This window comes from Channa argus, chromosome 1, assembly GCF_033026475.1.
Source record: "Channa argus isolate prfri chromosome 1, Channa argus male v1.0, whole genome shotgun sequence".
Classification (NCBI taxonomy): Eukaryota; Metazoa; Chordata; class Actinopteri; order Anabantiformes; family Channidae; genus Channa; species Channa argus.
Window position 1 is genome coordinate 9,291,831 of NC_090197.1, and position 22,459 is coordinate 9,314,289.

General features: G+C 40.6%; 1 protein-coding gene across 2 annotated transcripts; it reads right to left on the reverse strand.

Annotated features, from left to right (window-relative positions):
- Positions 1-1,102: 1,102 nt before the first annotated feature.
- On the reverse strand, positions 1,103-17,872 carry sall3b (spalt-like transcription factor 3b). Of its 2 annotated transcripts, none has more exons than XM_067493643.1 (4): positions 17,750-17,872; positions 3,394-6,369; positions 2,918-3,261; positions 1,103-1,925 (listed from the first exon to the last, which is right to left on the reverse strand). In XM_067493643.1, exons 2-4 carry the CDS (start codon positions 6,362-6,364, stop codon positions 1,533-1,535), a joined length of 3,708 nt encoding a protein of 1,235 aa, XP_067349744.1. In that variant the 5' UTR covers positions 6,365-6,369; positions 17,750-17,872; the 3' UTR covers positions 1,103-1,532. The 2 variants fall into 2 exon arrangements, with proteins under 2 accessions (XP_067349744.1, XP_067349652.1); XM_067493551.1 differs by lacking the exon at positions 17,750-17,872 and adding an exon at positions 10,074-11,112.
- Between the last annotated feature and the right edge of the window lie 4,587 nt (positions 17,873-22,459).

Sequence of the window (22,459 nt, forward strand, 5' to 3'; positions counted from 1 at the left end):
TGAGACGACGTTTGGGGAGTGTGCACACTTTCATATTGCCTCTGTTGCTACAGCACAACGTGGATATTATTTGTAAAACAAGATATTTGTAAAACTACGCTAAATAAACGATTCTTTTTCCAAAAGTGGGGCTACCAGTAAGAAGTTTGCACTTTCTGGGATTATCGAATGCACCTCAACTGATCCGTGTCCGAAATTCATCATGGTGACTGTGGTCAAATAAATTTCCTCTTTCTAATAAAATGAAAGTACTAACGATACTTACATTTTGCATAATTCATAGTGTTAGGCAAATAAAATTCAAATTTAACGATTTTATTTAAAGCTTCCTTCACCCGGTGGAAACCTAACTGACTGCTAAAACTGAGAGCCCATAAATGCAAGTAAGGGAAATTGTAGTGTTAATATTATATCTATTCGTTTTCCCTTCTATCCTCTTTCTTATCAACAAGTCTGAAGCTTGGGACGTTTTTCTTACTTTGTTTACCTTTCAGTTAGGCAAAGAACCAGATAATATTTCAGATAAACGGGCTTAATGGCATTTTAATTGGTTTGTGTCTCCAAAATAATTTGCTACAGCCATTTCCATGGTAATCTCATCTGATATAAAAACCCCCACTTTGTGATGGGCTCCGTGATAGATGAAATAATTTCTTTTTGACCTATTTATCTAAACAATGGAGATGGAAAGAAGCAGTTGGATAATAATAAAAGGTCATTTAAAAATACATAATATAAAATGTGTAAATATATAAATTGAGTGCTGCTTATGCTCTTTTCTCAATTTAGAATTCAGTTCAATTGTCTTGCAAACTGCTGCTGCTTGAAAAGTGGCTTAGAGCATAGACGTTAGAAACAGCACAAATACGTTAAATTTTAAAGCACATTTGTGAATGCTTGACTCATTAGGTTCATTCATTCAAGAAAATCATTTCAGAATGCAGAATGCTAAAGTATTAACAGTATGCGGATAAAGTAAAAAAAATGAAGGAACCCAACTTTATGCTCTGGTGTGATAGGTGAATGTGAAATGACATAAGGACAAGTAATTTCTTTTCAGTGTTTAAACATTGTGAGGTAGTGAATTCAACATACAAGCATACAGAGTTCTAGTTTTTATTCAGTCCAACTGTTGCTTAAGAATGTTGCTTCTCACCATAACATTGACAACAGATCACTGCAGTTTGTATTTGTGAGCATAACTTGTGCTTTGCAGTACTGCGCAGCTGTGGAGATCGCAAAGTCTTTGCTTTATAGATTTGAACATATGCTCCCTTTTTCAGAGCAACTGTACGTCTAAGCACCGTAGGAATTTTCTGGTACAAGTTGAACAACTTACTTAATGTATAGAAAAAACAATTCACAAATGAATGCAAAGTAAAATAGCAAAATGTGAATAGCCTACTATTCTGTCAATAGATAAAAAGTTCTTTTTTAAGTCTATATATAATACATAAGAACAAACAAGATGTTTAACAAATATTTTCGTCCATAACATTTTGCATAAGTTTTTCATGACCATTCAGCTTTATTCAGTTGATTCCAATTTCCTTGCTGTCGTCAATCAGCATAGAAAAATGTCTGCTATTTCCCAGGTCCATGCCTGTCTTGGTTAGACTAGTTATTGGACTTCCTGCAATGTTCACTCTGTCCAAGCCTGCAGACAGTGGGTGAAGCTGAGAGATGCCTCTGTTCTGAATCACGGCAATCTCATTGTTCTTTATGGCCAGGCTGTTGGTGATAGCTGTCGCGTAGCGGTTCCAAAATCCAGGATCTACATTCATCGCTCGAGCTGCCAGGTCTTTCTGAAACATCTCCCCGAACTTTACAGCCTCTCCACCCAGCAAGGCCATGGGGTTATCCACAGACAGCCGCCGGCCTCTCCTGGCTGGTGCATTGTTCCACATGTGAGTTCCCATATGAACCTGAAAGTGATGTATATGAAATATTAGGTCTAAATATTTTTGTTTGGCAATGAAAACTTGCCCATTTAAATTTCAGAATCTCCTGGATAATACAATTAATTGTAGTATTGCAGTACTCTGCACAATTCTGTGCTCAGTATACGACTGATTTTGTAAAAATATATTAAAAACTTCTGTCAATTTTTCCATATGATGTTCCAGAAATCTATAATATGTGTTACAAATCCCAGATAAAAGCAACAATAGTTGCCTTTATAGAGTTGGAACTATGTAATTTGTTAATCAATTTGTCAGTTGACAGAAAATTATTCCCCAAGTATTTTGATTACTGATTAATTATTGAAGTTATTTCTCAAGAAAAATGTCTATTATATCTCAAATGTGGCATTTTCATTTTATAAACAAACAAGATTGATCAATAAACCCAGACATTAAACCACAAATAGAATCAAAATAAAAAGAGTTATTAATTATAGCCCAGTTTTCATTTTTGAAAGAAGGGATTATTTTCTGATGCATCAATGAGCAAAAAGAAGAAAATAGTCACCAGGATCTGCTTCAGGCCGTTTTGTTATAGAGAGGAAAAGACCAAGAGACACCTTGGGACACTATAAAATCATTTTAAAGTATTGTTAAATGGATTTAGTTTACATTTGGATTTTAAACTCAATACTTTCTGGTATTACCATAACTTAGCTATTTTTACATTTTCTAAAAAATAAATGTATTCTAATGAAAATAAATGTCCTAAAAACCTTTTATAAAGAGGAAATGTTCTGTGTTGTAACAGAAGGTTTAAACAAACTGACTTCTTTTCCATTGTAGACTTTTTCTACATTAAACTTGGAAACACTTATTAAACAATAATTTTAAACAGTTTTGGGTTATTAATTTATTTAGCTGTACTCTAGAAATACAATCTTTCATCATGCATGAGAGTATTTGCAAAACTGCAAATGTCCACACAGCCATACGAAATGGCCTTTATGTACCTTTAAATTGCCTTTAGTAGTGAAAGCTCTCCCACAGATGGAGCAGACAAACGGTTTCTCCCCGGTGTGTGTGCGCTCGTGGATCTGCAGAGCACTGGCTGAAGAGAAGTTCTTCCCACACACGTTGCAATTGTGCTGCTTCGGCGTCCGTCGAGAGGGCACAGGGCCGAGCAGGGAGGTTATGCCTGGGCTACCAGCTGATGGATAAACTGCAGGGATGTGGGTGTTCAGCCCAGGGTGCTGACCTTCATATGGGTTGTTCGGTTGACTGTGACCATTCACTTCTGCTTTTATCATGCCAGATGATGTACTGGTTACCAGGCTGGGAGTGTTTTGACCTGCCGCTAAAATGAAAGTGCACAGGTGTAAAGAATTCTTCCCTTAATATGTCACCTTAATAAAACCTTTTATGAACAACTGAAATGTCTACAAAAGAGAAAACATCACTTAATGAATAGATGATGTGTTAAACGTACCTTTATCCCTGCTCAGTTGGAACAACACACTGTACGGACTCTCTTCTTTCACACACAGTTTGCTGGGCTGCATTCCCCTCAGCTCCTGAGCTGCTGCAGCTGCTGAGGCAGAGGTAGGAGACTCAGGTTGCTCTCTCTTCACCGAGGCTGCCAAAGGCTCTCGGGATTCTGGCCTGTGGTTGCTCGCTGCAGGTGATTTGATCGTCATGCCTTCTGAGTTGCTTTGAATAGGAGACGCTGATACACGAGGTGAACAGGTGGATTCAGGCACACTTGGGCTCTTTGCACTACAATTCTCCACCCTTTTCTCGGATAAAGCACATCTAATATTGAGGTGGCTGTTGTCATTAAATCCATTTGTCAGTGATTTTGTACCGAAGGAGTGGTTTAGGCTTACAGTACAGTCAATCATCCTAACCTGGTTCTCCAGGGCTGCTGCACGTGAAACAACAGCAGAGGACTTAGGAGGAGAATTACAATCGGAGATCAAGGATTTAGATGGACTCACTCCTTCCTCCATAGTATCCGTTTCCTCTTCCTCATTTTCATCCTCCATTGACAGATCATCGTTTAGGTCATTGCCATTGCTGCTGAGACTGTCAAAGTTCTTCTCATTAATAGTTATTACCCCTTCGATCCCATCCACAAGGGTTGTGTCTGGAATCCGCCCGACCATGTGCATTCGAATGTGCTGCTGAAGAACTATGGCATTGGTGAACTTCTTCTGACAAATGGGGCACGAGTGCTGCACCTGAACTGGAGGATTTTCTCTGTGAACTCCAATGTGAGTCTTCAGGTTACCTTTGGTGGTGAAAGCCCTGCCGCACACTTTGCATTTAAAGGGCCTCTCACCAGTGTGAATGCGGTAGTGCATCTTCAGTGCGCTTTGACAGCTGAGGACACGGTGACAGAGGATGCACTGGTTGGGTTCTGTTATCTTTTTGTCAATATTCTCCACCAGCTGCTGTAGTTTTGATGTTTCAGATGTTTCCATAAAATCCAGGAAGCCACCTGATTGGAGTTTTGTTTCCTCTGGGTTTAATGACAGAGGTGGGGAGTTCGAGACAGGGAAAGCAGAGGTGACAGGCTCTGGTGTGGTGGCCACAGATGGGGTCGCAGTGCTGGTTGCGTTGGTTAGTGGGTTGGTTCTCAGGCTCAGGGTGCAGCTTTGTGGCAGATGTACCCCATCAGTTTTCAGTGTAGCGGAAGCTTCCGTCTCACGGGGAGACTGTGGAGACTCTGAAACAGGAGAGAAATGAGCCTCACTGCCTCTGTGGTTAGGTGACAAAGATAAACATTCACCAGAAGCCTGTTGGTAGGGAGATCTAACAGATGGTGTTACACTTACAGGGTCATTTGAGCCTCCAATACCAGTAATACTGGAGGAAAGTGCAAGACCTATGGTGGCAGGCAGAGTTGCTGCAACAGGTTTGTTATCCAGCCATGAGGAGACAGGTTTTTCTGGAGGGATGGACATTCCATAGGGAATCCCAGAACTTGTTGGCACATTGTCTAAATATTCTGGCACTGGGTAGGGGTTCATCTGAACATGAGGATACTTCTCTTTATGCCTCTGGAAGTGTACCTTTAAGTTCCCTTTCGTGGAAAAGCGATTGCCACAGATGTTGCATTTGAAGGGCCGCTCTCCTGTATGGGAGCGCAGGTGGATCTGCAAAGCGCTGTCACTGCCAAACACTTTGGCACAGAACCTGCATTTATGCTTGAAGAAGGGCTCCTCTGGGCTGGGCTTTGTTTCGAACAAGGACACACTAGGCAGTTTCCCTTTCCTGTGCTTCATCAGGGCTGCAAGAGGGTCAAGTGCATTAGCTGTGGCGGCGATGCTAGCCAAGGGATTGGGGAAAATGACACTGCTGGGGGGGCTCTGAGGTAGAAATGGCAAGCTAGAGGATGAGCTGAGGAGGCTGCTTTGTCCCAGGGACAGTGGGCTGGTGGAGCTCAGTGTCTGACTACAGCTAATGCTGCTGTTGTGTGAGCCTGTGTAAGGAGGCAGTAATGTGGAGACACTGCTGCTGCTGCTGGAGAGAGATGGAGTTGAACTTTCTGAGCAGGCTGAGGTACAAGTAATGTCTTTAAAGACAGACTGCCCACATCCAGTTTGCGAGGGAATATTCTGTGACTTTTCGAGCCCGGGTGACAAAGAAACAGTGGCCTGTCCATTAATGGTGGAGGGCATTGTACCCGACAGTGGTAGGATGGGAGGGGGGATGACACCTTGAGAGGGGAATGGGTTGGGTGCAAGAGACAGTGATCTGGAGACTGGATTTAATGCAGCTTGTGTCGGTTGTCTGTTCATGATGGCTACCTGGCTGCAGATCTGCTCAATAAGCTGTAGCTGGTGGACCTGTTGTTGCTGCAGGGCCAACAGGTGCTCCAGAATCACTGGAATAGCTGCTGAAGTTGCCTTCCCTCCTGCACCACTGCTATTGATCCCCTGGGAGAACTGGGCAACTGCCACCCTGGTGCTGTGAAGGATCTCCAGCGTCACATTTGTACTCGGCATGCTGTAGCTGCCAGCTGCTGACATTTGGGGGGAAGTGGACTCGGCTGAATCTGGAGGCCGGGGGCTGGAGGTTGTAGTGTACTTGTCCTGTTGGTGATGCTCAAGTTCCATTGCTTCATCCCGCTCCCGAGCTTCCTCTAAGTTATCCAGGCTGTCACTGTCATTCGCCAGCGTGTCTACCAGCTCTAAGCCAGCATCTGTGGACTCTGCTGCAGAGGAGTCACTGGATGCCACGCTAGGAACTGGAGAGGGTCCCAAGGGAGATTCCTCAGGAACAGCCATGCTGTCATTGTCCTTAACAATCAGCACCAAGGGATCCTCAGTGCAGGCTTTTTGATGCTCCTTCAGTTCAGTCCAAGTGAAGAACTCGGCACAGCATTTGTCACAGATGCGTATTTCTTCACTGCTGTGGTGGCTATCACTAGTCTCCTCTCTCTCTGTGCCTTCCATGATGCCTGAAAGTGGGGGAAAAAAGGATGCTCATGAATGCCAAACTGATAACTTATTGTCCTCAGATTTCACCATCATATTGTTATTAACCCCCACGCTTCCAATGTTGAGTCCATATCGCCAAAATCACATCGTTTGTGCAAAATAATTCAAATTCCAAAACTGATTCAAGTGTTTTCAAAGAAAACAGACATTTTTAGGATAACACAAAAATTACAAGCAGATAAAATGATCCCATACACATCATTTTGTAAAATGGATTCTAATAAATACAGACCACAATCCATGATGCAATTTGATGCTGGTTTATAACTTTAAATTCCCTTTAATTCACTTTAGACTTTTATAAAATTTGTTTAAAATCTTGACAAGTGTCAATAACTCACGCCCCCTCTTTTCAGATGTTAATAATCTTCCAGAAAAATCAATGAAGTTATCTGGGCTCTCAATTCAGACAGATAATGAAATTCCATACAGCATATTGATTTCCTGTGCATGCATACATTGTAGTAATGTGTCATATCTTCAATGGGCTTAACGCAAATTGGTATAGTAAAGTAATATTTACTTTTAGTCACAGTAGAGAAGCAGACAGTTTATAATGAGGGTTAATCACTAATTAGATTCTTTAAACATTTTGCTGTGGTCACGCTTTATTGTAAATTACAGCTGTTTGATTATGTGTCAAGTTTGAAATAAGCACTTAGAACTGGTTATTACTATACTAGTGATCAAGCTCACAATTATGATAATTTTTTCTTGTCTTATTTCCCAAACACAAACCAGCATCAACCCCACCAGGTAACTGATAAAGCATTAATCTGAAATAAAGAATAAAAAAAATTAAAATATCCTGATGTGAACAGAATGAAACACATAGATTTGTTGTTTCTTTGCAAACTTGGTGGCACTGTAATGTCAATGCACTTTTTAAAATCAAATGGTACACACACACACACATATGTATATTATAGGGTTAAGAGTTGTTTTATTAAAATGTGTTAATGTGATGTATTTATGTAATAGATACATCACATTAACACATTTTAATAAAACACCTCTTTTTATTTGGTTTGACACTTATCTTTTGACACCGTACAGCTTCCTTTTGTCCTCTTTCAATAGCGGACATTCCTTGTGAAAAGATTTTACACTTTAAAGTCGCTGTTGCATCTGTTCAGGCTTTGCCCCATTAGGAAACAGACAGTGAGACCAGATGGAGAGATTTGGGGAAATCAATAGTAAATTATTTGTAACGCATATTCTGGCTTCCCTAAACCAATGTAAGAGTAACAATTAATTAAGAACCAAAGGTGGGGAAAAAAAGGGCATTATTATTAATTTTATGACAAAATATTTTAGTTTCTGCCACATAGAATCATTCAATAAGACACCAGAGAGTGTTTGACATATTGCATCTTTGTTCTTAAACACACTCAATGTGGACTTAAAGCTGTTTAAATAAACGTGTGTCTGTGAACACAGTTTAAATATATACGTATGTATCTGTGTTTACGAGAGTATTCAGTACATTCACAATTATCACTACTGTATGTTTCTCCAGCTGAAAACAATTAGTCTCACTAAACACAGAACACAGATATGTCTGGTACATTTATAAATGTAGAAATACGCTCCAAAGTCCTTATGCAAACATGCTGTACAGTGTCTTAAACTGTCTGACACGGCAGACGCTGATTCTAACATGTTTCAGTTCAGGGAAGAAGACGAGTGTAATGAGAGATGAGGGAGTAAAAGCTACTTGAAAGTCAAACTCGTCAGAAGTAAATAATCAGTGCTTGGCTCACCAAGTGGGTGGTCTGAAGATCACCAGGGCGATTCAGCAAACACAGGAGCAAAAAAAACAGCTCCACTGTTATAGCTCAGGATTTTATCTGGGCTTTGTAAGATTCACTTACAAGAAAAACAAAGAAAAGAGTCAGCTTGTGACTTAAAGATCTGAATATACTTCCAAATATAATAGAAATTTATTTGAAAATGTCATCGTCACTCAATTTATAAAGCTAGGGAGCAGAGAACAGATTGATGTCTGTCTCTTGCTGTGTGGTTTGGTGATGAGAGGAGAGGGAAAAAATTAATGAAGGTGCAGCTGAAAAGCAAACAGACTCTCTCTGCCTCGCTGTTGCCTCTCTGTGTGACCTCTGGGCTGCAGGGGTCAACGGTTCAGATCTTCTAATTGTATTACTGTATGATCCAGACGTGAAGCACTTGCCCCTCGTAGGGTGAGGCTTACAAAGGTTAAATCAGCAGCCTCGGTCGAAGCTCAGGCCGGCTGCAGAGCTGTGAGGAGGGCCCGAGTGAGGAGGGCCTCCTCCACAGTCGCCAACTTTCACAGCCACAAATAATAAAAAAGTGACCAATCATTTAACTGAAAAACGTGGGACAATAACGGTGGAAATGTAGATTAATGCAATAAAATTCACTGGGTCACCACGGCCCTTTTGGTTTTGTAAATGAAAAGAGAATGAAAGACGCCAAAGTCAACACAATTAGAACCTAAAAGCACAATGATGTCAAAAAAGAAATCAGATTTCAGAACAATCAATTTTATGAGTTAAATTTATAGACTTTCACTTAAAGCTTAGAGGGAAGTAGAGCGGTAGAGTCTGTGGTGAGATTTCTCACAAAATCTATAGACTGTGGGCCAAATGCAATTTAAAATTCTGTTAATTTTGGATAAACAGGTTATTCAGATTTACTAGTTAAAATATAAGAAATAACACTTCCCACTGTTTTAGCTCAGCTGTCAATGTTGTTTAAAATGTTCCAATAACATCCAGGCTTCCCTGCATGTAGGTTAAGAGAAAATTAGATTATTTAATCAAATACTAAATTATTAGAAATTAACTAAGGCCTGTGGTGTATCATAAAATAAAGTCTGGTGGTAACAGCTGGGACAAAAGGTTTACAAAAAATACAGAAAATGCTGGCAATCGTGATTGTATAATAAGTATTTTAATCACTCTTGGTCAAACATAAGATGAAGAAACACTGGATGCTGGGAACCATTTAATCTGATCTCCTTTGTTTGTTCATATTTACACGTTTATTTGTTGTGAGTGTTGATGTCATGTAAAGCAAGCATCACATTAAAATACGGAGGTCGCGACTTATTACCACGAAATAAAGGTTTTAAGTGTTTAATTTCATTTTTCTTACTTGTCTGCGTACATTTGGAAAAAGTTTTACTAGTTAACAGAAAGGCCTCGAGCCAAAAAAAAAAAAAAAAAATGACCCAAAAGTCCGCGGGAATAAAACTAAGTATCACCTAGTTTCCGTTTCTGTGAGTTTATTCTCTATTTTGACGGATTGTAACGGATTTAATTATCGTAACAAAACTTTTAAATATTAATATAGTAGTTTTGGTGCACAGGCCTGTTCTTCATATTGCGTTAATATAGTTTCGAATTTGATAAATGTGAATCAGATTTTTGGTGAAACGTTAAAGAATAAATCTTGATACATACAATTAAACCCCCCTCTGCTCACCTGATCGTTCGCTGAGCAGACCTTTAATCTGAAATTGTAAAAATGTTAAAAGTCGGGAACAGGAACAGAAAAGTAAAACGACGCGCATCCATGACAAACTCTAAGCTTCTAACACATTCTTTGCCTTTAAATCCCTTGAAAGGGACGGTTCTTAAAGGCCACCGAGGTAAACCCAGTAAAAGTCGCTCCGGACACCTACCGTGTTTGCAGAGGCGTCCGGTCGGCGTCGCTTCTTCATCTGACTTGAGGTGCTGAGGCTTGGCTTGCTTGCGGCGGGACATGTTGAGCTTTGCGTGCGCCTCGCTGCTGCCTTTCCCCGAATCATCTACAAGCAGCGAGTGGGACCCTTCAGAGGGAGCGGGTTCGGTGAAATAAGCCGACGGTGGCTGGTGTGGACGCCCGTGCGCAGATTGCGCATGTCAGTGTAATTATGATGGAGGAAGGATAATGCTTTCACGGCTTTCGTTGCCCTTCGCTGGGTGATTGGCTGATGTCCAACCAACTCTCACTAGATATGGAAATGAGGGATGGGGGTTAATAATAAGTTGTTGACTTCCTGTCCGGTGTACGGCGGCTTTTACGCACAACTCCGAGCAGCCCCAACATGGTTCAGTCCGACCTGAAGTCCTGTGAGGGTCTCATGCGTTAATTAAAGCCGTCTTGTGTTTTCACTTTGTGGCCAAATGCTGCATCTCGGTGTCGTCCCTGATGGCTTTCAGGTGGATTTGTTTCCGTTGTGAACCCTTGGACGAGTTTATGTCGAAAAGGAGTCTCAGCAGGGTCCAGTTTGTACCCGACCTCTCAGGCTGTGGATGGACAGATGAATGTCTCGCCTCGCTCTACGTAAGACGGCAGAGCGACACTAGTAGGAGCAGTTGTCTCTCACATGAGGACAGGTTGTAAGCTGGGTCTCCATAAACTGCGCAAAGTGCCGGATCGACGCGCTAGTCGAGGTAATTGTTGTGTAAAAATTAAAGCCTCCTAATATCTGCTGGATTACATGCGTGCGTAACGACAAAGTTTGTGCGCAAAACGTTCGCCCGGGTCACAGATACAGTAGGTCCCATCTGAAGCTGGTGGCTGTCGGAAGTGAGACTCACTGGTTTGTCCGAGGTACCGGCGCAGTCCTTCTTGCCTCCGCCTTCGGTCCATCATAGACACCCTTCAGTCGGCTGCGATAGGCTACTGCCAGGATACCACAGGAGGTAGTGGAGCCCGTGCTTCACTGATTACGACCTCCCACAATTTGGCGCCACAATAGTCGGCAAATGTCTCTGGAAAAGAGATCTTCCTTTAAGCGATGATCAGGGATGTGTGGAGGATGAACCCACCTCATCTCTGTTTAGAAGGTGTTGAAATGAAATAATAATAATTAAAACTTAAAAGATCTTTATGTTTGTAGTTTTTTGTGAAAGTTTGGAAAAGTCATAGTTCAATCAGTTAAAAATCCCCCCAGCTGTCACCAAAAATCAAACGGGTCACTGAAGCCAAATACCAGAGATGAATAAAAACCACTTTTTCTGTTTTTGTTTGATCGTTCCCTGCCACAGACTGTAGCTGTCAGAGAAGAATGAAGCATACTTCAGCAAAGCTGTAATCCTCTTTCAACAGGCTTTGTCCCCAAACTTGTAATTATGTGGTATTAAAAGATGCAGCCAAGGAGGACAGAATCAGCTGTTGATAATTGGAAGTACTACTCAACAGCCTGGTATTGATCGGCATGTCTCCTATTCCCCTGCTATGGAGAGATAAGGAGGCCCTACCCCTGCTGGAATATAATTTCTCCTGGCCTATCAGGTTTCCACAGACTTATGATGAATAGCCAGAGTGGCCAAGAGCGCTTATCTGGAAACTCAACCCTCCTTGATTCGATATTGATTCTTTGTAACCAGCGTCGGCACACAAAATCAAACTAGCAACCACTTGACCATGATCTCTTCCAGATTGTAACTTGGCCTACACCGACGCAGACTCCACTCACAGCCTGAAGCACCACTACAATCTAATTACTGTGTACATGCGTTACAGAAGAAAATGATGAATGGATGTGTATCTTCAAAAGACCAAATCAAGCTCGTGAAATCATATCCAATAATACATTATTGTTTCTTTAATGCTGCATGAAGTCGAAGAATACACCCAATCTAAATATTCAACTTGGTACTTCCAGAATAAAAGACTTACAGGAGTTATGCCCAGTATCACACGCACCTGAGTGAAAGTTCTACCACTGCAGAGTTTAAACTGTTCAACTTGTATCTATATTCATCCAAATCTACAGTTAATTTTGAGGCTGTAGGTAACGAAGTTGTTATACAAGGTGATAGCTGGGAGTTTCAAAATACTTTACTTTATCTAACATGACTAACCAAAAACCTTCCAGTAAAACTTTTGAATAGTCTCCAAACGTGTCTTTAAAAGCCTTATTTTCGTCTACATTTAGCATAAGGAAAACAAAACGTATTATATAAACTGACTGTCACTGTGATTATTGACATTAAACTACAAACAACCTAAAATCCAACACCCTAATGAGGGTTTAAATGCTCCACATCTCCCGAAATACACACAACACGGACTTCACACTGACTTCACTCCGACGTCACACTGACGTCACACGGAACAAAAGTAAAACAAGCAAAGCAACAAGATCTGATCTGATGTTAACACTGGTGTTTTGTTTAGTTTTTTTCAATTGTCCATTACAGCATTGCTGTTACTTTGTCTCCCTTCTGGAAATTATTTCAGATTTAAAACCTCATTTCTGACTTTTGATAGTAAAGTATTGGTGCTGTCAAGAAAATCAAGTTCACCTAAAACCTAAAAAAAAAAAAGAGAGAGAGAGAATTGCAAATCAAGCTTTAGAAATTGGTCACTTTATTGCACTTTCACTCAGTAGAGTCAAAGCAGAGCTGAGCACACATTTATTTGCATTTGCTGCAACAGGAGTTTTTAATCTTCAAGCGCTGCTTTATGTGTGTACAGTCTTCTGACTCGTTTTTTTAAGCAAGGGATAGTCACCGAGGATGAAGAAGTGTCTGCATAAAACAGGAAATTGAGTCTGCAGAGGTGAGAAAATTCCCTGCTACCATTTTCCTTAGGAAGATTACAGTACAGTCTGTGATTTACTAGCAGCTGAGTGGTGTAGCAGATACAGCATCGTCCTGTCAGCCGGTCCCAGCTGAGGAATGTGAGTGCTGCTGTTTGGAGAATGAGGCCTCAGATGGAGATATGACAAGCTAATGGCCCCTGAGCCACCCCCCCCCCCCCCCCCCCCCATCCCCTCCTGCTCAGACAGACAGTGATCAGCCGTAGAAAAAATGCAAAGCTCTGCAGAGATATGTCCCGAGAAAAAACATGACAAGACTTCTGGTAAAGCCTTTGCGACTGAGGTATCGAGAGGAGAAAAACTAATTCCAATGGATGTCTATTTGCTCACTATGAGGGGGAGTTGGATCAATTACATTACATTTAAAGAGTCAGTTCAGCTACTTTTCCTGTTCTTCAACCTCTCAGACCGGTGAGTGGATCAGTCATTATAAGCTCACACTGCACAACCAAACACTATTCAAACCCCTAGAACCTTGTTTTAAAACCTATGAAACATGTCCGCCAGTATAAATGTTCACCTCCCAATATTCAGTGTGATTTGTACTCGTACAGATACAGATATTGCATAGTCTTATACTCGACGCCGTACCCCGAAATGCAGCTTCCTAGGAACGTAACTAGTTTGCATGCATTAAGAAAACTGATTTCACCACCGCTTCTCTGCCCTTAGGCTAATCTTGACTAGCGGCTCCTTGCGGTACTGCAAGTGTCCAACTAGTGACTGATTGATGGCTGTGTGTTGTGAGGAGTGAAACACACACACACACCAGCACACAAATACAAATGCCAGTATCTCTATAAAAAACACTCATATTTGACAATTCCCTTTATATAACAAGGCTGAAGTGAAGTGATGGATAGGTTTGTAGTAGCATCTGCGTCCCACCAATACTTTAGTTGCACTGTTGAAATACTGTGAAAGTGAAATTTGAAAATCTTGGCACTGGACAATGTTTTAAATGTTATTCAGGGATTTGCAAAGCCATCCTTACTTCCTAACAATAGACCCAAAAAACACCCCCCAAAATTATAAAAGTGAACACTTTTCTGGTTTCGGGCCTGTAATGTGTATTTTTGTAAGTCAGTAAAAACACCTAAGTCAGAGGATTTCTATTTCTGCTAAGGTAACACAACCAAACAGGAAGAAAACCAAGGTTGAAAGCCACAGGCTGCAGTCACAGCCTGGTATTTATGAGTCTGCGGAGCCTGCTGCTTCATTTGATTTACTTTTCAATGAAAGCAACTGGATAATAACAATTTTTTAGTTGAAATTATTGCTCCTCTGAGGGGCTTCAGGGTGGCAGTCTGTTTAGCCCTCCACCACCGGGGCCATGATACAGAGTAGAGTCTAAAAGAATTACACTCACTATGGCTCTGTTTCCTCATATAATCACACAAAAGGATTTTTCTCGAAGATGATCATAAATCACAGGCAGGATCAATACAACAGGCCCAAGCTGCACTAGCCTGATAACACAATCAATACAGGGTATTTGGATTTTAATTAATACATGACAGCGCCTCACCCCCGAAACAGTGACATATGACCTCAAGCCCTTTAGAAATACGTCCCGCCGAGCATCACAGGCAGCCCCGATATCTGCTACAGCTCATCAGATGTCGAAGTGATCCAGTACCTGAGGAACCAAGGGATCGGAGCCGAGAGAAAGAAGACAGAGGGCTGAGGGTGAGAAAAACGAGAATGGACACATATTTGTACCACAACAAGATTAAGAGTCTACAGACAGCTGCAGTTCTGTGCGGCTGCACTGCAGAGCTATGAGCCAAATGTCGGCGCGATGACGATTAGGCGCAGTGCTGTGTAAATGAAATGTTTATGAGCACACAGTGTGTGTTTTTAACTATGATTCTGCAATTCTTAATTTTCATTTGATAATTGTTCAGGGGATCACAGTCAACACTAGCTCATCCTGAGAGACATAAGTGTGTACGCCAAACGTTGTGATAATACCTATGGATAAATACCTATGGAAATAGGACTATAAACCAAAAAAATTGGCCTTTATACTTTGTACATCTCCTTTGTATAATTTGTATATTGAAAGAGATCTTAATCTCAGCGAGGTTTACTGATTAAATAATGTTTAACTAATTGAAATAATCATTGGCTGCCTATAAAATATGGACATTTTACACTCTTGTACACGTCATACATCTCACTCCCTTCTTCACTGTGAGTCCAACCTACAGCTGTCAGTACGAACACCTTTATATCTCCACCTTGTCTTAATTTGTCTGTATCTCATTAATTATCACTGGCTCGAATCCCTCTGTGTTGCATTTGTGGAGCAAACACCAGAGCACATTCTTGGTGTCACCGCATACTTGACTAATAAAACTGATTCTGAGATATTCCGGTTTGGACCTATGTGCTAGTTTAACTATCAAACCAACACTGCCACACCACTAGAGCATAAAGACTGGAAACAAGACACTGGTCACTCCGGGCCGTCCTCACGTGCCTGCCCAGAGACGAGCAATTGTCAGCGCTGATATGGAGGCTCAGACTCAGAGACAGGCTCTCCTGCAATATCCAAAACCTTCACTCAGCAGTTATTGCAGCTGAATGAGAGCAGGTTCTTCATCCCAAAGCACAAAGCCAAACGGAGAATAGACCAAAAAGAAATCAAAAGTGAACAAAGCGGGATTTAACAGAGAAGGGAGAGTGACAGACAGCACAAGACAAGGCTGTTAGGTTATGTAGACTGAGAGCTGAGTGTCTGGGAAATTTCTGATCGCTTTAATTCTCTACACCCAACTTGGCTTGTCTCTCTCCACCTCTCTGCTTTTATCTAACACTGTGTTTCTTTATTGATTTTTTTTTCTTTATCTTCAAGGCTGGATAAGAGGACAGAGAAGTACGCCGAGCCCGAGTGAATGGAGAACTTTCCTGAAGATTGCTGCTATTCTCCGGCTTATTGCCTCCTGTCCTTCATGGTTTCACATGACGTCCCAGGTGTCAGGATCCGCTTCAAGCTGTAAATGAGGAAGCTGATGATACCAGGGAACTGGGATCAAAAAGGAGGAAATTGGCAAAAGTAGAAATAAAAAAGGAAATTCATTTCTAAGTGTTTGTGGGTGTACATTTTTGCAGGTGTACAAGCAAGAAATTGTATATGATTTATTATGAAACGAGTGCAAGTTCCATGTGTTTTTTTGATGTGCAGGCTATAAGGCCAAAAAACACACACATTGCAAACATACATGCCAATTACAACAATAGGTGCAATAAAACTGTAGTTAATTACAACCTTTAAACGTGTAGCATCTGTAAATTTCACCATATAATAGAAACATGAAATCCACATGACCCTGTTGCAACAGAAAATCTTGTTGAGAGCAGATGTTTACTGGCAGTATCTGGGCCCAAGTTTCAAATTAAAAGAAAGACAAAACATTTTACGCATTAAATGCCGCGACACAAAAGGGGCAGTCTTGAATGTGCCAGCAGGATGCTCTTTTTCTTATTCTAGAAACAATTAGGCAACAGAATTGTTTCGAATAAGAATACAGTGGATCAAAGCAAAAGAAAGAAGCCTTTTCAGGGTCGACTAACAAAGCAGAGATCCCACAGAAAAGCCCTTTGTGTCATTTCCAGCTTTAACACAAACTACATTTCATATCAACTCTCTACAGATGAAGTTGGGAATCTCTTAATCTGGAAACTATTATAAAAAGGAGACTGTGAGCAAGAAAAATAATCTCATACGCACTGTCATTGTCAAGTTTTGGGTTAGTACTTTAGTCTTGCAGCAACCAGTGAAAGGTGAAGAGGGACTTTTTTGGCTTTAAGAGTGACATTTTTGCTCTTTAGAGGTTCATGTGTTTTACTGAAGTAAGACGTTTCCCTCTGCAAAAAGCATGAGATGATAAAGACTTGTGCTAAGTGTAAAGGTTGACAAGTATTACAGAATGTCAGAGACACTTTTTAGAAAAATAAGGAAATTCCACCTTCCCTTATTTATGTTACTTATATTTACTTCTGATACTGGTCAATGCAAATTAGAGAAAATGATTCTCTTCTGAGGCAAAGACAATTTAGCATTTGTTTTTTTAAATCTCTCAAAAATTCTTAAACATAGTATAAAACATTCTAAAACAAAATAATTTTTTTTTAAATCCATAGAAAGTCTCTAAAACACAAAAATGCTCGTAAAAACTACTACTACTTTAAAAATTACAGTTACAGATAAAGTAACTATACTTTTTTGTGCATTAAATATATAAAATGGATAAAATCAACTTTGCTCTTTGTATCAGTAAAACTAATCCAACAATATACTGTACATATAACACTCTTACTTTACACTCTTCTACTTAATCCTACATCTATTTCAACAATGTTAAAGAACATTTACTTCTATTGAAGTAATTTTGCTGTTTTGCTGCTTTTGTGAATCCTTCTTCCACCAGTTTCACAAACACATATTGAAGGAGTAAGAAGAGCCCTGAGGGCATCTTTCACACATTAGCAACACATGTGAAGAGTACGGGGCTCTCAGTAGGAGCCAGTCAGAGGACAGATTAGTGATTAGCAAACTCATCCTAAAGTGCACAAGGTAACAACTGAGTGTTCTCACGACCAAAGGGCCGATTTGTGCCGGTAACCGCAGCCTAAATCAGAGCTGGAAACACAAAGATAAGAGTCATAGAAGACTGCATCTCTAAACAGGCCTGTGACTCCCACGGGGCCTAAAAAGATTTAGACTTCTTTTGAAACACGAATGATAAGGTCCGACTTACTTTTGTGTGTGAAGCTGTGGATCCTTGTGAAATTTGAAGTTAAAGCTCACAAACATCCAGCAAGCAAATAAAGGTGCTGCCTCCTGTGCTGTAAAACAGTAAAGCTCGGCCACTGTCTACATACAATCAAAAGGAGGTGAGAAAAACAGAAACTTAAAGGGCCCAGACTGATTTTTATGTGAATGTTGACTAAGAATGGTCTCCATCTGTGTAAACTGACTCAAGCAGTGACTTCCTGTGAGTCACAGTCTGAAGCCTGGAGCAAATCACTGATATTTATCATGCAACATGGCACACATTCCCAGGGTTACAGTTGGACTGCTGCTGGTCTTCCACTCTGGCTAAGGGCCTGCTGTTTTTTACCAGGAGCCGATTTCCTAGCTTTCAGGTAAGATCGTCCCTCGTTTTATTCTATTTGTAGAGGGCACTGTGGACAGCTAGCCTCATGGCAGATGTTGCAGGCGCTGGAAAGGTACTTGTGGATGAGCGAGTAGGTTAAAAAATTGTGGCTAATCAATCCCCTTTAGTGCAGAGAAGCTTAAGGTATAAAAACCACAGTTACCACCTGATCATTTCTGGAGCCTTAAAAACAATGTGAAACAGGAAGAACTTGTTAGATCGAAACTATAATCTGCGGACAATAATAATATAATTGCAGCGATTTAAATTGAGGTGACAGAAATCGGTGTAACGTACACATTCATTACATCAAATTAATGGACGGAATATTTCGAAATTTAAATAAACCTGATTGAAATATTTTTCCAGTGTCCACATTTTGGGGATTTACAATCTTGTCATGTGTTTCCATAATTCTGTCATCAACTTCGGCTGAAAAACTACAAACAAATGCTTCATTTGTGTCATATATTTCAACATCGTGTGTGATCTCACTGCCATGCAAACAAACTCAGAAGCAGGAACGGAAAGCAGCAGACGTAAATTACTTCCCAGCTGCCCTCCATCCCTCGCATCATCTTTTGTCTTAACATTTCTTCTTGATGTGGCCCTGCATGCTACAGCGTCCCTTCAGCAGATGCTGACGTGAAGTGTTGTTTCTGAATAATTGGGAAGATTTGTAGCTTTCATCGGCTAAAACCTCCAGATGTTCATGTTTCTTTTATTGAAGGATCAGATTTTGGTGCATTTTCAGAGCAAATGCGTGGAAGCAGGCAAGTCAAGCCGTGCTTTTTTTTTAGAGTTGCAGTTACCCTCAGCTGTCAACCCATGTACACACATATTAATGATGCATTAAAAAGCAGTACAGGAGGAGCAAGTTCTAGGTAATTGCAAAGTCATGCTCCGTAGGGCAGAGTGGTTTATTTGATTAACCTCTAATGACAGGTCAGATGTTGGGAATATGTTTTGCAGTCAGACGATCATGAGTCATTTATGACCTTCTGCTGACGGATTATCGATGGACAGACGGGCAAAAAAGGGGAGAAGCCTCTTATCCGGGTTATTTGTGTTATGTCTGGACCTGAGGAGAAGAAACTGGAAATGCTGTGATGCTGTGAGGCTTATTGAAACTTTTTCACTGGGCTGGTGAAAAATGAGAAGAGGAGGAACACACAAAGCAAGCAACAGATTTTCTCGTTAACTATGATCTCATTTAAAACCTATAAATGCTTCTGTTTCTACCTGCCCACACCACAGCAGACTATGCCACAAAATGGCAGCATGTGCGTCAAACAGATCATTTACAACAGGACAAACAAGGGGAGGGGACAGAAGGGGGAACGGCGAAAGAGAAAACCAAATGTCATCTGATGCAAACAGTGAAAAAAAGAAAAGAAAAGAAGGTCCAATCGGCTTTACAACAGTTTTACAGCACATCCTGGGCTCAGCTTCGCTGGCTGCCTGCAGCTTGTGTGCTGCTGTGCTCCGTGCTATCACTGCTGGCTGCCTGCACGTTTAAACTACCAGCAGCTTTGAGCCACATTGCTGGTTGTAAACAAATGCAGTTTTGCATTTCCTGTGGTCTAGACACAACTGAGGCAGAGCTGCATTAGATCTCACTGGTCTAGGGAGGAAATTAAAAGTTTCACCACTGTTACCACTGTATCTGTTCTACTGTATCCCCAGTCAGGAAAATGAATGCAATGCAAAGAAACAAAACACTTTCTGCATAATTCTCAATCATACAAAATAAGAAAAGACCTGAATAATCATATAATATAATCATGGAACTACAAAAACAATGCAATCTTCCAAAATCCTGAAAATCCTCCAAACAATACCACCTGGTGGTTTTTCATATTAATATACTCTGAACCAATAACTGCTGATGTATCATTATGGGTTAACCACCTGTCACCACATAAAATGGTTCAAATCAGCTCCACCTTTACCAAGCGGTTGACGCTTATTTTTATAAATTATTCTATTTGTTTTGCCATAATTATCACAATCAGTATTGTTCAAAATAATTCTAAGTCGAATGCTTTAAGTAAATTGCACATTGTCTGTTTAGTACTTTGATTTGAGTAAAAGATTTGAAGTGGTACTTTTACAAGTGCATTTAGTTTACGTACCACTTCTGCACACAGTCTATGGACCCTGTGTATCTGATGGGTGTATTAGGACAGTGAACATGTCATGCCTTTGGAGTAAAACCTGTGTAATTTGTCCCACAGCGGCTGAGACACACGGCTCTGTTCTGCTGCGCAGCCAAACGAGAACGAATCAAAGAGCCTTTGGAGAGATGATCATTGATTTAATCACATCATCAACTGCAGCCACTTCAGGGCCAAAGTAGCTAATCCATAACTAGCCAAACAGATTCACAGCAACGCCTGCAATCATAGCTAAATGGGATCAGGGGCTGTCGTGCAGGATATCACACTCAGATGTGTTATGAAGGGTCTAAGTATCGATCAGGGATAACGTGTCCATCGACCATAAGACATAACTGTATCGACAAGAGAGTTAGAGGGATAATTGCTCCTCTGTCATCTAACATGACTGTCCTACTCTTTCTGTGTTTGTTCACATTGTTGGGGCATCGCTCAGTCACACTGTGGGAATAAGAGCAAGTCTCTGTAACATACAGTAAATAATTCAATTTTACCATGGAGACTTACTTTCCAGGAAATGAATATAAGTCAGTGTGTGTGTGTGTGTGTGGGTACATTGAGGCATCACCTGGTCACACGTGAATAAAGTTAAAATGATCTCAATAGCAGCATCAAGCTAATAGAAATGTAATTGGCTGATTTCTGTGCAAACTGTATAATTGATGAGTCGACGCGTTGAGACAAAGTGCAACCAAATACAAATTAATGTAATGAATGAATGTTAAGTAAAAATATCAAGTAAGTGCTCTCAAATGAACTTTAACTACATGAGTACGAGTACTTTGCTAAGAAAATTACGTACATGTACCACAGAGACTATGTGGAATTTAACAGCACCAGGCGAAGGTGGAGCTGATTTTCACCACTTTTTGCAAAGCTGGTTTATCCCTAACAGACGTACGGTCGTATATTAGTAGCTGTCAAAGAAACACAATGGAGTAAAAGTAACATGCAGTGAAGTACCAGACCTTAAAACTGTACTTAAGATTCATGTACAAATTCACACGTAGAAGTCTTTAATCTAAACCTACTTGAGTAAAAGTACAAAAGCATGAGAAATAAAATGTACTTTAACTGCTCTGCTGTTAATGAGATAAGAAAGATTTTATGGATTTGTCTCTGTTTGCTGTTTAGCCCTGTTCTGCAACACAGATTCCATCATTGTTATTTGTCAGCAATCTTTTTTGGGGGAAATACTGGATAATATACTTATGTATGTCAATTATTTAAAACTAAACGTAGGATTTTAACAGCTCAGAGTCTCATTAGTTTCCCAGGATGCTTTTCAAAGAAAATCCAGGAGGAAAGAATCATTTAAAAAAAAGTGGGCTACTTCCTTTTTAGCTGATATCTAGGTTTAAAAAAAAAAAACAACAACTTCGGTTTCTTCTCTTGGGTGAAAAAATACAGCCCTGGGAAAGCGTTGGGTTATTATTGGATATCCACTCTAAAAGTATTTTCAAACAATCCAATGTTGTGCCTTAATAGAAATCTATGAATGCGTCTCAGGGGCAGAGGACAAAACTACAGCAGGGCTGTACATCTGTGAGTTTAGAAACAAAGCTTTGTTTGTCAGCCTCAATCACTTGTGCTCATGAAAGCAGACACTTACTTGAAAAACTTTCTTTTTCTTTCAGGAGAAGGAGGGGAGGGGGGGGGGTGTTGGGGGGTGGGACACTCTAAACCTACATCCTGGTATAAATTTGCAAAACGCAATACAGGCCTGATTGTGTGGGGAGTAGACGCAGGATGCATACAAATAGAATCCCTTCTGAAATGTCCCCGTCCTTGCATGGCTCAGTGGCTAATGTACAATAAATCAACAAAAGGGGGCTTTAATACCAGCAAAAGGCAGGTCCAGGGTCCTGTTATTTTATCTTTTTACAGTATTTAATTGGAAGTTTTCCCGGAAACATTACACCGCGCTTTCAAATGACTTTGCTCAAATCTAAGAGGAGAGTGATAAGAATTTCTCTCTCTTCCTCCCCCGCCTCCCTCCTTCTTAAAGTTTTTTTCTTTTTTCCCCCCGCTAACCCTTTGCTTTTTTAGGAGAGAGCAAGTTTTTGCCGAGGGGAGACTAAAGTTACAAGTGTGTGGCATTTTGTGGAGGGAGAATGAAATTGGAGGCTTGGAG